Raw genomic sequence first — 15882 nt, forward strand, 5'->3', positions numbered from 1 at the left:
TCTCAGTATCTGAGGTTATTGATATTTCTCCCGGCAATCTTGATTCCAGCTTGTGCTTCTTCCAGCCCAGCGTTTCTCATGATGTACTCTGCATATAAGTTAAATAAGCAGGGTGACAATATACAGCCTTGAGGTACTCCTTTTCCTATTTGGAAACAGTCTGATGTTCCATGTCCAGTTCTAACTCTTGCTTCCTGACCTGCATATAGGTTTCTCAAGAGGCCCCACAAATGTGCTTTGATCTTAGTTCATTGCACAGATGACAATGAAACAGTGACTACCCAGAAGTCAGCTTAAGTGGTGTCTTGCCTGGCTGCCTGAAGATGGGCTGACCCATGTTCTCCAGACCTTGTATGTCCCTTCCATCCTTGCTGTCCTAATGATAGGTTGGTCTCACCCAATAGCCTATGAGGTAGAGGTGGAACAGTGCATCTTCTTTGAAATGGTGTTCTTTTTACAGAATGATAGTGTTTGTGATGGTGGTTGTTGTTTATTATGGTGTTTATGGATGAAATAACAATTTGTCAGTCCTATCTGGTCCAAAAGTTTCTCATGATGCTTCTCTCTATTAGAATCCTCCTCATATTTTAAAAATCATTCAAGTAGCTAAACATTCTACTCATTTATTCCCCTTTCACTGAAACATAATTTTCTTTGCACTTAAAAAAATTATTTTAACCATATTTAACTGTACAGTTCAGAGGCACTAAGTACATTCACATTGTTATGCAACTCTCACCACCATCCATCTCTCAAATTTTTCACCTTCTTCAACCATACTTTGTTCCCATTAAAAACTCCCCATCCCCCTTCCCCACCTTACTACCCTCTACTCCCCAACCCTTGGCAGCTACCAGAGTACTTTATGACTCTATGGATTTGAATCTTCTAGGTATCTCATAGACATGGAATCATATCACCAGCCATCTACTTCATACATAGCAGTGTACACATGTCAATCCCTATTTTCCAATTCATCCCACCCTCTCCCTCCCCTCTTGGTGTCCATACATTTGTTCTCTAAGTCTGTGTCTCTATGAGGCACTTTTTAGTTTCAGAATGTGGTCATCCTGGCTTGTTCACTAGTTCAAATACAGTAGTAACCCAGCATCCTATCTGCTTTCCTCCTTCCACGGTTCACCCTGCATTCATTCCCAAAGTCAGTACTGTTTCCCCTCACACTCAAAATTTTATAGGCCGTTATAGATGAGAAAGCTGAACCCAAGGGAGATTGAATGATTTGCCCCAGATTATACAATTTTCTATTGTATTGAAGCTGAAACGCCAATGCTTTGGCCACCTGATGCGAAGAACTGACTCACTGGAAAAGACTCTGATGCTGGGAAGATTGAAGGCAGGAGGAGGATGAGATGACAGAGGATGAGATGGTTGGATGGCACCACCGACTTGATGGATATGGGTTTGAGCAGGCTATGGGTGTTGGTCGGAGAAGGCAATGGCACCCCACTCCAGTACTCTTGCCTGGAGAATCCCATGGATGGAGGAGCCTGGTAGGCTGCAGTCCATGGGGTCGCTAAAGTCAGACACGACTGAGCGACTTCACTTTCACTTTTCACTTTCATGCATTGGAGAAGGAAATGGCAACCCACTCCAGTGTTCTTGCCTGGAGAATCCCAGGGATGGTGGAGCCTGGTGGGCTGCCATCTATGGGGTCGCACAGAGTCGGACACGACTGAAGTGACTTAGCAGTAGCAGCAGCATGGGTGTTGGTGATGGACAGGGAAGCCTGGCGTGCTACAGTCCATGGGGTCGCAAAGAGTCGGACACGACTGAGCAAATGAATGGAACTGAACTGATACAATTTTCTTTAGAAGCAGAACTAGAACTTAGCTTTCTGGACTCCTGATTTACTATACTAGTTTTTATCAAGATTTAATTGGATTGTATACTTTTGTTTTTTAAACTAAGGATTCTATTAAACTGAAACAAATCACTGAAGCAAAGATAAATACTTTTCTCCCATCCCAATATCTTCTCATTTCATCCAGGAATCAAAGTGTAAACTGAGGCCTTTTATGATTTGGACAATTATTTCTACTTTGGATATCAGCCAACATTTAGTTTAGCTACATAAGTCTATATGTTTTTAAGATACAGAAATTTTACTCCCCTATTTTACCAGAATGAAGCCCAAATGACCATGAAATTGATATGAAGTTTTCATCCTTTATTTGGAAAAAAAAGCACTGAAAACTATCTGGGATATTAAAAATAGACAGAATAGGTTAATATCCCTCAGGAAAGAGAGATAAAAGAGCAATTCCACTGGGGCTGTGCACTTAGTTTCCCTCTAGGAACTCCTGAATCTGTGTTCTTCACTCCAGTCCTCTGGAGAGAAGAGATAAACTTTTATGAGTCAGATATCTCAGTCCTTGACACTACACTGTCTGCAATCCTGACTTGATGCCTGCAAAGCCACCAGAAGAGACACAATGATTCACAACTAACTTATCAAGAGAGGGAAGGTACTGAGTCAATAAAAAGAATTAGAAATGTACTATCCTAGTTTTTTTAAATCTGATTTATTCTCTTCTCCAAAATAACTGAATAACAGTAACTAAATTTTACAAAGAACCCAAAATTGTTACAAATAGCATGCAAGAGAGAAGGCAGGATTTTTTTCCAACTGCAAAACAATTATTATGAAAAAAGTTTTTAAATTTTACATCAAAATGGCAAGGTTTAAAGTCTCTATGTAGGGCATTTTTAAAATGTTTTTGCAGATAACAGGAACTATGCAAGACATGATTTATAGTAAATGTAAGTTACATATGTGTTTTAATAATGTTAAAATGCACTCTCCTCTTTGATAATATATCTAAAAAAAAAAAAAACTCTTGGTATATACTATTTAATTCACTGCCAGACACTACACATCTCACTTTTGATATTTTTTTCTCTTGCAAGCAACATTTACTTGAGTTAGTCTGTCACTCTTTACTCCTCAAGATTATCCACTCATTTCATACGCAAAGAGTGTCCAGACTAAAAATACAGCTTCCTTATTGTCTAGAACCATTCTTCCAGAATTCAATGGTCATGTAAATAACATATTATCCTGCCAAAATGTGCATTGGTGGGAGGGGTCTGAGATTTTTCATTTCCAAAAATGTTCCCAGGAGATGAGGTCATCCATAGCTGATTACAGGCCATAATTTAATTAGCAAGGACCGTATGAAAGAAATATGAACAAATGAAGCCATAAACTTTCTTATTGATATTATTGTTATTTCCCATTCTTAGAGAGTAAACAATCGTGGGAAGCTTATTGCAGCAGGAACCAAAGGACCTGGATTGCAATGTTAGTTACAGCATTTAGTAACAACTTCTCCCTCAAGACCTTGGTTACATTCTATACCTGAAAAAGTTGGGAGAAGGCAGTGGAAATGTGCCTTTTAATTTAAAAACTTTAAAATATCCAAATTTTTGTTGGCTGAGTTTCATTTGGAATACTGTATGTTTACTGCTAAGTCACTTCAGTCGTGTCCGACTCTGTGTGACTCCATAGACGGCAGGCCACCAGGCTCCCCTGTCCCTGGGATTCTCCAGGTAAGAAAACTGGAGTGGGTTGCCATTTCCTTCTCCAATGCATGAAAGTGAAAAGTGAAAGGGAAGTCGCTCAGTCATGTCCGACTCCCAGCGACCCCATGGACTGCAGCCTACCAGGCTCCTCTGTCCATGGGGAGAGGATTTATTAGGTACTTTCTAAATAAGCCATAAAAAAGAACAAATTTGAGTAAGCTCTAGTGAGGTGGATGAAGTAAATCAGAAGGAGAAAAACAAATACAGTGTATTAATGCATATATATGGAATCTAGAAAAATTATATTGATGAACCTATTTGCAGGGAGGGAATGGACATGCAGATGTAGAGATTGGATGCAGACATAGAGATTGGACTTGTGGACACAGTGCAGGAGGGAGAGAGTGGGATGAATGCAGAAAGTAGCATCAGCTACTTTATGTATACACTGTAAGGTGTAAGATGGATAGCTGGTGAGAATGTGCTGTGTAGCACGTGGAGCCCAGCCTGCAGCTCTGTGACGACCTGGAGGGATGGTGGGGTGGGGGGTGTTCGGGAGGAAGGGAATTTATGTATAATTATGGCTGATCTGAGCTGTTGTATGGCAGAAACCAACACAACATTATAAAATTTTTTAAAAAAATATTTAAATAAACAAGATTTACTGTTTCCCTAATGATTTAATCTTTCTCAAACCAAATGTCTCTAATACCATGAGACAAAGTGCCTATTATGTAGATTTCTCAATGTGTTAAAATTAATTTCTTTCCATTTAATTCAGCAAGCCATTACTGCTTACCTGAGATGAACGCAGATCCGTACTAAATATTGCCAGGCTTAGACAGTTAAGGGCATTTTATCTCATTAACTGTAAACTTCTCAAAAAATTGAATTGTAAATTAACGTAATGTATGTTTTTAAAGTGTTGTGCTAAGAAAAGGATAAAATAAAAGGCATTTGAAATCAAAGTCAGCTGTAAAATGGGGAAGACAATATAACTTTAAGATCTTTAGTCATCCCAATAGTCCAGCTGAGAGAGTGAAAAAAGGTTTCTAGAAGTCAATGATATTTGAGCTGAGCCTTCAGGTTTTCAAGAGATGAAGGGTCAGGTGGAGAAAAGGGTACTGGCCAAACCACAGGTGTTTGCAGGGAATATAGAGACTACATGACCAAAGGTTGCGGAGTATTGTAGATTGAAGGGAGGAGGGGTTACAACCGGGGTTTCCATGCCAACAGATGCGGAAAAGATTTATCATTTATCACAGGCAAACTAGTGCTCCGATGTTCTAGCCAAGGCATGTTTTTCCAGACCTTTTCCGTGTATCCACCAAAAAAAGTACACATAGACTTGATAAAACATTTATTTAGATCAATTTCCATTGGACCTCATACTTCTTTGATAGTTGTAGTAAAGATTTTTCTCTTCTGTTTGTTTTTCAATAATGCTATAGTTTATGGCTATTTATGAGAAAGATATTTACTATGGTTTTAATTTTCACTCTCCTTTCTCTCCCTGCTCTCTGACATGGAGGTCTCTCTGCCTGTTTCTGGTATGTATTTACTGTCAGTTAAAATATTTTTCCTGCTCCCAGATGTTTTTAAGAAGATTGTTTTCAAGGTGTTATCTCTGCCCATTGCGAACTGCCATATGGTTTTATGAAGCTTACTTACAGACTGTGATTCCATTTATTTGGAATAAATTAATCATTTGTCATAGAAATCAGTCACAGAAAAAACAATTTTTCTTCTCTTTATCTTAGTTTTCAGCACAGCATTTGAATGCAGTCTACTTACTGTCATCCCTGGAATGGTTTCCAAGCAGTTCTGTTATTGTGGTCTTCAAATAATTATTATGGTCTATGTAAGATGTTAGAGAACTTACAGAAAAGATCCAACATCATGGATTTTTGCAAATTTTAAACTTTTGCTTATCTTTCCTGTTATACTACATGTACCATTTACACTGTTGCAATATAGATACTGTTCAAATTTTGAAATTACTCATAAAATCATACTTTTATCTTTATTTAATAAAAATATTAACACAAATCTGCTGTTTGAATGGCATCTACTCTTTAGGCTAAGCATGATTTTGGAGCTTTAAAAAATAGAATTTATATTTGAGACTTGGAGTTTAAGATTTTTTTTAATAGATATTATAAAAATTGACATTACTTTCTGACTGATGGAGAGAGAAATGAAACAGTTATTATTGGTGTTAGTTCCAGGTCTTTGCATTGATCCTACTTTCAATAAAAAGTCTCTTTGTCCTAACTGAAAGACATAAACAGAGACATTCAGAAAAGTCTACATTTTGAGAAGTGGATTTGAAAAGTTATATAGTTCTCTTAAGCAGTTTCCTAACAGCTGAAATACTTTAGGCTTCAGCCTTAGATGCCAGGAAACACATTACAATCAAAATTTAAAGGAGAAAGTGAAAGCATATTATTTATCAACCTTATCTAAGTTCAAACAAATAAAAAATTAAACATTTAATTTGAGTTAGTATATTAAAGAACTAACAACATTAATGTTTATTTTCCATTGCTAATCCATCTGATGTGATTTTTTTCAACAGATAAAAAGGAGGAAAAACTAAATTTAGATAATAGTGTACTTTGCCTGCATGTTCATGGACTTAGAAGTATGTAAGTGTAGTTGTAAGTTGTAAGTCTCCCACATAGTATTTTCTTTAATTTTTCAGAGTATCTGAATCAGCAGGAAGAACACTTCCAACTCTGCAAAGGTAAGGCACCAAACAATGCATAAGGGACGTTAAAGCCAGTATAACCCCATCCTGGCTTCCCTGATGACTTAGCGGGTAAGGAATCCACCAGCAACGCAGAAGACACAGAAGATGTAAGTTCAATCCTTGGGTCGGGATGATCCCCTGGAGCAGGAAATGACAATTCACTCCAGTATGCCTGCCTGGAAAATCCCATGGGCAGAGCAGCCTGGCGGGCTACAGTCCATAGGGTTGCAAAGAGTTGGACATGACTGAGAACACATAACTCCATCCTAACAGGGTCATGGAGCACTGAGTGGGTTCTTATGCCACCACTGCCACCATGTCCCAAAGGCATTTAGCTGAAACCCCTGCAGCAGTTTTTTCTTTTTTTTCCTTTTACTAATACCTTCATATCCATATCTGAACTCAAAATCCTTAGGTCTTATTTCACTAGCCTAAAGGATCAGTAAAATATGTTTAGAGAAAATCTCTCAGGTCTGCCTCTCTAAATGCTACTCTGGGAGTGATTCTTTTATAGCAGTATTAGAAGCAATTTAATATAGAAAGATACTTTATGAAGTGAGCTCCTGAAATTATTCGATTCTTTTCAGCAAAGTTATAAGTGTATTGAAACAGTTGCTTTTATTGGAACAATGGAAGTATTTTAAAACAGCCATAATTTCACATTTATGTATATACTTATTCATTCATAAATATGCATCTAGTGCCTGCTACAAGCATTAACCTAAGTACCAAGAATTCAGGGAAAACAAGAGACTAGTCCTTTGCCTCCCAGTAGAATAAGAGAAAGGCATGCCTATGATCAATATGAGTCATGCGAAATTTGATTGGCCAAAGTGTGAATAAAGAAGGATGAAATGAAAGAGAAGGATGAAATAGAGTAAAATTGACTAAAACAGGAAAGAGTGAGCAGTTGAGGTTTTTCACTTTCAAATGCAGCAAACAACTCAGAAAGTAAGCACCATTTATATAATTTTAAATATTTATATATTATAATTGAAATGAATTAATGACAGGTGACTTCATTGTACTTTCAGGGCTGAAATTTCCTGGGATCATTTTAAGAGGAGAAGAAACATTGACTTACCTTCCAAAAAAGGAGTTTAAAGAGATAAAGCACCATGGATCTAACTTATATTCCTGAAGATTTATCCAGTTGTCCAACATTTGGAAATAAATCCTGTCCTCCCACCAACCGCCATTTTCATATTCGAGTAATAATGTACTCAATTATGATCGGAGCCATGTTCATCACTATCTTTGGAAACTTGGTTATAATCATTTCCATATCACATTTCAAGCAGCTTCACTCTCCCACAAATTTTCTGATCCTCTCCATGGCAACCACAGACTTTCTGCTGGGTTTGGTCATTATGCCATATAGCATGGTGCGATCAGTAGAGAGCTGCTGGTATTTTGGGGATGGCTTTTGTAAATTCCACACAAGCTTTGACATGATGCTAAGTCTGGCCTCCATTTTCCACCTCTGCTCCATTGCTATTGATAGATTTTATGCTGTGTGTTACCCTCTACACTACACAACCACAATGACCATCTCCATGATAAAGTGGCTGCTTGCATTTTGCTGGTCAGCCCCTGCTCTTTTTTCTTTTGGTTTAGTTCTATCCAAGGCCAATGTTTCTGATATGCAGAACTATGAGATTCTTGTTGCTTGCTTCAATTTCTGCGCACTTGCTTTCAACAAATTTTGGGGGATAATATTGTTCACTACATGTTTTTTTACTCCTGGGTCCGTTATGGTTGGTATTTATGGCAAAATCTTTATTGTTTCCAAACGACATGCTCGAGTTATAGACAACATGCCTGAAAACACAAAGGGGGAAGTGAGAAAAAACTTATCCAAGAGAAAGGATCGCAAAGCAGCCAAGACCCTGGGTATAGTAATGGGAGTGTTTCTAGCTTGCTGGTTGCCTTGTTTTCTTGCTGTTTTGATTGACCCATATCTAGGCTACTCCACTCCCATGATAGTACTTGATCTTTTAGTGTGGCTTGGGTACTTCAACTCCACTTGCAATCCTCTCATTCATGGCTTCTTTTATCCATGGTTTCGGAAAGCTCTTAAATATATAGTGTCAGGAAAAATATTTAGCTCCCATTCAGAAAGTGCAAATCTGTTTCCTGAAGCACATTAATAAAAAGGCCATTACAAGTGAATGGAGTATTGAAAGTGAGATTATTATAATTTTGACCTGAAGCATGTACGTTACATCCCCAGGTCACTGCAAATATTATTTTATTAAATTTCAATAATTCTAGATCCAAGAATAATTTAATAATATAATTCAAATATATAGGTTCAAATTGTGTCTTGAAGCATAATATTCAGTAAGGACTACTTCATTCATTACGGTTTTTATTCCCTGTACTTGTTACACGCACCATGAAATTAAGACATTTGCTCTTTGAAGGAAAGCTATGACAAACCTAGGGAGCGTATTAAAAAGCAGAGACATCGCTTTGCTGACAAAAATCCGTATAGTCAAAGCTATGGTTTTTCCAGTAATCATGTATGGATGTGAGAATTGGATCATAAAGAAAGCTGAATGCCGAAGAATTGATGCTTTTGAACTGTGGTGTTGGAGAAGACTCTTGAAAATCTCTTGGATTGCAAGCAGATCAAACCAGTCAATCCTAAAAGAAATCAATCCTGAATATTCATCAGAAGGACTGGTGCTGAAACTGAAGCTCCAATACTTTGGCTGCCTGATGGGAAGAGCTGACTCATTGCACTCATTAGAAAAGACACTGATGCTGGAAAATATTGAGGGGGCAGGAGGAGAAGGGTTGGCAGAGGATGAGATGGTCAGATAGCATCACTGATGCAATGGACATGAATTTGAGCAAACTCTGGGAGATAGTGGAGGACAGAGGAGCCTGGTGTGCTGCAGTCCATGGGGTCACAAAGAAGCGGACACAACTTAGTCACTGAGCAACTATTTGTTGGTAGAAAAGCAAATGTGCATAATAAATGTATAATTGGTAGCCAATGAATATTTTTATATTTACCAAAGAGTATTTATTAACCCAATTTGACTGCTGGTCTTGAAGTGAATATTTTAGGCTCTGTCCAGGAAGAGACATGTTAGGTTGTGAGAGCAAGGCCAGGATCCTTCTTCCTGAGAGTCTCAGAAGACCATGGACATGATCCTATTATGCCACTCCCTTCACAGATGAGGACGTTAAAACAGACTTGAATCCCTTCAGTAGTAGATACACTTCACATCCAGTGATTGGGCTGCTCTGTTTGGCTTCCTTCAACTTTTAAAACTTTTATCTGTTTCTCTACTTTTGAACAATTTCCTTACTCTTAAAAACTTCATGCTCTGTGTGTTAGAGATAAGAAATTATTCATGATATTTGTTAAAGACTGTAAGGCAGACTATTCAAGGAAAGCTTCTACAATAGGGTTTTTGTAGTAAAGTAGAGAGATCGAATTCAACTCTAACAAGGTGCAGTGGGGATTTGTTCCCATGGGACTGGGTTGTGAATAGTGGATTGAAAATTATTAAGAGGAAACATCAAGGAGTGTTCTTGCTAGACTGACTCATCAGAATTCTTGCTGAACGTAGGGCAGAGTGATAAGATAGTGAGGCTAGTCAGATACCAAGAGTAGGGGAGTTTTTGCTAAACTGACTTAGCAGGATTCTTGCTCAATCTAGAGTCTACCACAGCAAAGAAGGAAGTCCAAGTTTGGCTTAGGCAAGCAGAGGAGTCATAGGAGCTTGATTAAAATTTGATCAAAGGAGAGAGTCTTTGTCCTGTGTGTGTGTGTCTGTGTCTGTATGCTTATGCCCATGTGCTTCTCAGGGAAGCAGGATTAGGAATTTTCCAAGTGGGAAGGGAGCAGTGTAGGGATGGCCAGCTTTAGTATATACAACATTAGCATCTGATTATTAGACTGAACATATAAATCTATCTAAATATAAATGGGACAATCTATTAGAATGGACTTAGCTAGTTTCATGAAATATATAGCCAAGAGGCTATAGGAAAATTGTCTACATTCACTGAGATAGATATTGGATACTCAGTAAAGGATAAGAATATTTACTTAGAATTGATTCTCAGCATACGCCTCTTCTCTCACCATGTTAGCTAGTGTTCTTGCCTCCCATTTTACAGCTTTGCAATCTACTCTGCACAATTATCTCAAGTTGACACTTTCCTCTTAAATATCTTACATGGTTTCCAAGCTAAATCCCTTCTGCTTGTCCAAGCCTTCTCCACGAACTCTGTGTAGAAAGCATAGGTTTGAATTAGGGTGTACAAGGTCTCTTGCCCTGGAGTGTCTAATGGATGCCATTTTACCAACAGGAAGCACTGGCAGGAGATGTCAGGATGGAAGGAGGGGCAATCAGGGTGCTTAGGCCACCTCCCTGCCAAGTTACCCTGGGGCTGGCTGACTCCTTCAGGAAAGGCCATTCAGACTCTTTTTCCATACAGCCATCCTCTAGTGCTCCTGGTACCATCCTCATCTTCTGTCAGTTCCAGCCAAGGTAATGCTCCTGTGCTCAGTCGTGTCTGCCTCTTTGTGACTTGATGGCCTATAGCCCACGAGGCTCCTCTGTCCATAGGATTTTCCTACTATTGCTGCCCTGAGTGCTAGAATTTTCTGGCTGGTTTCCTTAAACACTGCCCACATCTTTGTAAATAGCTTCTTTCTTTCTTCTTCTTCTTCTTTTTTTTTTAATTAAACTGTCCTCAATCATACAGGTTGATTGCACCATCTGTTTCCTGCGGGACCAAGAACGAATGTAGCTTTTCATTGTTTTGAGATAAAATGTTGAAACTCTCCTCAAAGACATCAGGTCTGTATAGGCCTGACTTGGCCTTTCTTTGTGTTTCTACACAAAGTCACTCTTTGTGTAGAAACTAAGTTTCTATACTTACTCACTCTTCTGAAGTCTACCCTCCTCTAAAGGAATCACTGGCCCCCTAATAAGTCATCCCCCCTTTGTTGGCCCTACCTGAGGGCGATTCACCCTCCTCCACTTGGCAAACTTCTTTTTCTTTTGAAGATCAGTTGTCATCTTGAGATTTCTGGTGTCCTTTTGTGTATAAAAAAGAGTAAGATAATTTTGGCTTTAAGAATTAATATTTTATTCAGAAAATAATATTTAAGAAATTAGCTCTTCTTTTAAAATTTAACTTATAATTTCTATTGAACTTTATTTAACTTAGAATATAAGTTATTCTACACTTAGTAAATTTTCACAACATCTTTTAAGAAGCAGTAAGAGACTTAGGTAATTGAATTCCTTCAATATTTTTATTTACATTTATCAAATTAAAATTTCAAGGTCACTTTTTGAAAATTTAATTGTTAAATATACATAAAACATTCCCCAGTACCTAGCTCTTGCAAATGTAATGACTTACAAATATGATAAATTTAAAAATCTTAACAATTATCATAACTTTAGTAAACTTAGCAAACTTTACTTCTTCCTCTCAACTTAAAAATCATGGCTAAATCAATGATTTAATGACGTATTTTTAAGTGGGAATCATAAAGCTTTTGTAGTAAATGCTAAATTCCCTTAAACATTGCAAATACTGAAAATGACAAATGTACAAAGATTACTTTTAAACTGAGCACAAACTATATTAATACTATATGGTTGATTTGCTTCATCTACCTGGGAAGAAATTTCTAAAGAGAAGTTTTGTAAACCCAGATGAATGTGCAAAGAAAACAATATTTTCTTATCATTCCTATTCATTTTATGATGAAAATCCTTAGAGGCTGTAAAAGTTAATTTTGACCAGTTAATTTAAACATGGATAATTTGATTCTATTTTTTATAAATAAACTTTGATACCCTCTAAACATTTTGGGCTCCAAAATCACTGCAGATGGTGACTGCAGCCATGAAATTAAAAGACGCTTACTCCTTGGAAGGAAAGTTATGACCAACCTAGATAGCATATTCAAAAGCAGAGACATTACTTTGCCAACAAAGGTCTGTCTAGTCAAGGCTATGGTTTTTCCAGTGGTCATGTATGGATTTGAGAGTTGGACTGTGAAGAAAGCTGAGCGCCGAAGAATTGATGCCTTTGAACTGTGGTGTTGCAGAAGACTCCTGAGAGTCCCTTGGACTGCAAGGAGATCCAACCAGTGCATTCTAAAGGAGATTAGTCCTGGGTGTTCATTGGAAGGACTGATGCTGAGGCTGAAACTCCAAAGCTTTGGCCACCTCATGCAAAGAGTTGAAAAAGACTCATTGGAAAAGACTCTGATGCTGGGAGGGATTGGGGGCAGGAAGAGAAGGGGACGACAGAGGATGAGATGGCTGGATGGCATCACCAACTCGATGGACATGAGTTTGGGTGAACTCCAGGAGTTGGTGATGGACAGGGAGGCCTGGCGTGCTGCAATTCATGGGGTCACAAAGAGTCGGACATGACTGAGCAACTGAACTGAATTGAACTGAACTGAAACATTGGGTATTTAAAATATAACAGTTCTGTGGTTTGATGGACACCAATACAGTATACTAACACATATATATGGAATTTAGAATGATCGTAACAATAACCCTGTATACGAGACAGCTAAAGAGTCACTGATGTATAGAACAGTCTTTTGGACTCTGTGGGAGATGGAGAGGGTGGGATGATTCTGGAGAATGGCATTGAAACACGTATAATATCATATGAAACGAGTCGCCAGTCCAGGTTCGATGCTCGATACTGGATGCTTGGGGCTGGTACACTGGGACGACCCAGAGGGATGGTATAGGGAGGGAAGAGGGAGGAGGGTTCAGGATGGAGAACATGTGTATACCTGTGGTGGATTCATGTTGATATATGGCAAAACCAATACAATATTGTAAATTTAAATAATAAAATAAAATTTAAAAAAATTATTGTCATAAACTCCCTGAAGCTTAGCACACCGTCGGAACTATGGTGCACTAGTGAATACACCGTCTCCCAGTGACTATGAACATACCCACATGATGATGGAAGTTTCCCCTTTTCGTTTGGTTGGTTTGAAGCATGGTTCTTATTGCCTTTTGTTTGGGCTCAGGAAATTATAGACAAAGCACTGCAGTGTGAGTGAGTATCACTGATTTGTACATGGCAGCAAACGGGAAAGATATATAAATTAGTCAAATTTTCACAAGAATTAAAAAACTCACTATTTGAAAACATCTAGCATTTGGAGAAGGCAATGGCAACCCACTCCAGTACTCTTGCCTGGAGAATCCCATGGATGGAGGAGCCTGGTGGGCTGCAGTCCATGAGGTTGCTAAGAGTCGGACATGACTGAGCCACTTCACTTTCACTTTTCACTTTCATGCATTGGAGAGGGAAATGGCAACCCACTCCAGTGTTCTTGCCTGGAGAATCCCAGGGACGGGGCATCCTGGTGGGCTGCCGTCTATGAGGTGGCACAGAGTCGGACACAACTGAAGCGACTTAGCAGCAGCAGCAGCAGCATTTGGTAATAAGTATAGTGAGCATTTGTTGGATTTTAACTCCTTCCTTCATTCCTCCTTCCCACCTTTCCTCTCCCCCTTTCAATCTTCTCCACTTTTGCTTTGTGTGAGGCTAGTTCTTGGTGCCCCTTTGAAATCATGGAGATCATAGCACAAAACTTTTATTCTCCCAGAGCCAATTCTCTGGTGACTCGATATAGCATTTCTGCTGACAACATGCTGAAGTTGTTAAAAAAAAACACTCCTGTTAATAGCACAACCCAGGTAATGCAGCCACAGGAGGCATATTTTGTGTATAAATACTGAGGACAACACAGACTGCCAGGAGCCTACCAATAAGATCTCAGGCCTAAGTGTATTTTCTGGGGGAAAATCATCAGGGGAGAGAGTGGTGAAGCATAAGGCTCATTTGCATGGTAAGAAACCTTAGCACAACAAATAAATCACTTTTCAACCATGTTAGCTCCAAATTACCAACTTAGCCAAACAAATTCCAATAAGCAAAAGAAGAGTATCTTGAAAGAAAAGATCAGATATATGTATTTATGTTTATATGTATGTGTTTATTTATTTCAAGTAAAATAAATATTACCAAACTTAAAATATTAATCTATAAATTCTACAAAGTATAAGATCTATAAAAATAGATTTGGATCATTTTTTAAAAATCACTGGAATTCTAAAGAGGCAATTCTAAACATCCACAACAGTCATTTCTCACATCTAATTCACAAGTAATCTGTCTTACCTAGGAAATTATTGTTTGAGTGAGATAGAGCAAAGCAAGACAAAATCATTGTTTTCAGAAAAATAGTCTCAGAGGTGGAGTGTTTAAGCCTCATAACCAGTAAGAGGAGAAAAATCATTCCTGATAAAGCAAATATAAGTTTTCTCCTTGTTTCTTCCATTTCATTTGCAATATATTATTGAGCTTGTTGGATATTTTCCTTCTTATTTGAGGAAAATACATATATATTAATAGACTTTTAAATATTTAATACTTGAGGAAAATTATTATATAATTTCTTTTTCATATTTTCCTTGAAATTCTGAGAAAGTTCTACATTTTTCAAAATTATTATTTCAGTGTCCTTGAGTCTGTTTATCCATTCTGTAACTTTTTCCCTGAAAGAATGAAATTTGAACTAAAAAGTAATACAGTTTTTGCTTCTCTCCAGAACTGCTAGTAAATATTTCTTTTTACCTCCTGGTAAAATTAACAATTTTCTATACTTTCCTTAGGCCATTCTTTGCAGTGTTGTCATTAATTTCATCCTTTTTTGAAATGTCAGTAATTAAAAAAAAAATAGGTGTAACAACAATGTCCCATGATAAAAGTCAGATGCCATAGAGGAGTTAACTTTACATTATTAAAAATTACTGTTATTAAAAAATTCTTTCCTGGAGGTGAATCTTCAGTGAAAAGGAATCTTTACTTTGTTAAGTTTTTAAATAAAATCCTGTGCACTTAATAATTTCCTTCTTTTTCTTCTGGACTATTTTCTTTTTTAACAAAGCAGTAGACTAGTAGTTATACTTGCTTTTGCTTATTTATTTTGCAACTTTTAACTAAGACGATAAAAGCTTAATTATCTTTGATATTCTCTTAACAAATCTTCCATGTATTAACTTTTAAAATAAACGTGTTTTATTCTATCCTTTTGTCTTAGTATGATACTTAAATGTTAAAATATTTCTCTAATATATACAACCATTCATCAGAAGCATGAAATAATACTATTAATTTCTAGCAGCTGTTTCATAACTTGTCTTCCAAAATAAAACAAACAAAATTCACTTTACAAACCTAGGAGGTTAAATTATATCAATCCGTTGTTCATGGACTTTTCCAGGCAAGAATACTGGAATGAGTTGCCATTCTTTACCTGTAGGGAAGCCTATTAGTGACAAATGTATAAGTTATTTTGTGGTAATTGTTAGATATTTTTCAAAGTAATTTTTAAAATAATTAAAAAAATTTTAATTCACAAGAGTAAAAGGATAAAAATAATTTTAAAAGTTCATTTATTAAAGAAGGTGATTAGGTATTTGAGATTTTATTATATGAATATCAGAGTTTAGGAACCAAAATGATAAGTAATCAAATAATTAGTGCTGGATACT

The 15882-nt window shown here is 37.3% G+C and overlaps 1 protein-coding gene across 1 annotated transcript; it reads left to right on the forward strand.

Moving 5' to 3' along the window:
• The first annotated feature begins 7413 nt into the window (after positions 1-7413).
• Positions 7414-8445, forward strand: LOC104991699 (trace amine-associated receptor 3). Its single transcript, XM_010844291.1, has one exon. It carries the CDS (start codon positions 7414-7416, stop codon positions 8443-8445), a length of 1032 nt encoding a protein of 343 aa, XP_010842593.1.
• Positions 8446-15882: the final 7437 nt, after the last annotated feature.

Source organism: Bison bison, unplaced genomic scaffold (genome assembly GCF_000754665.1).
Source record: "Bison bison bison isolate TAMUID 2011002044 unplaced genomic scaffold, Bison_UMD1.0 scf7180017864198, whole genome shotgun sequence".
Taxonomy (NCBI): domain Eukaryota; kingdom Metazoa; phylum Chordata; class Mammalia; order Artiodactyla; family Bovidae; genus Bison; species Bison bison.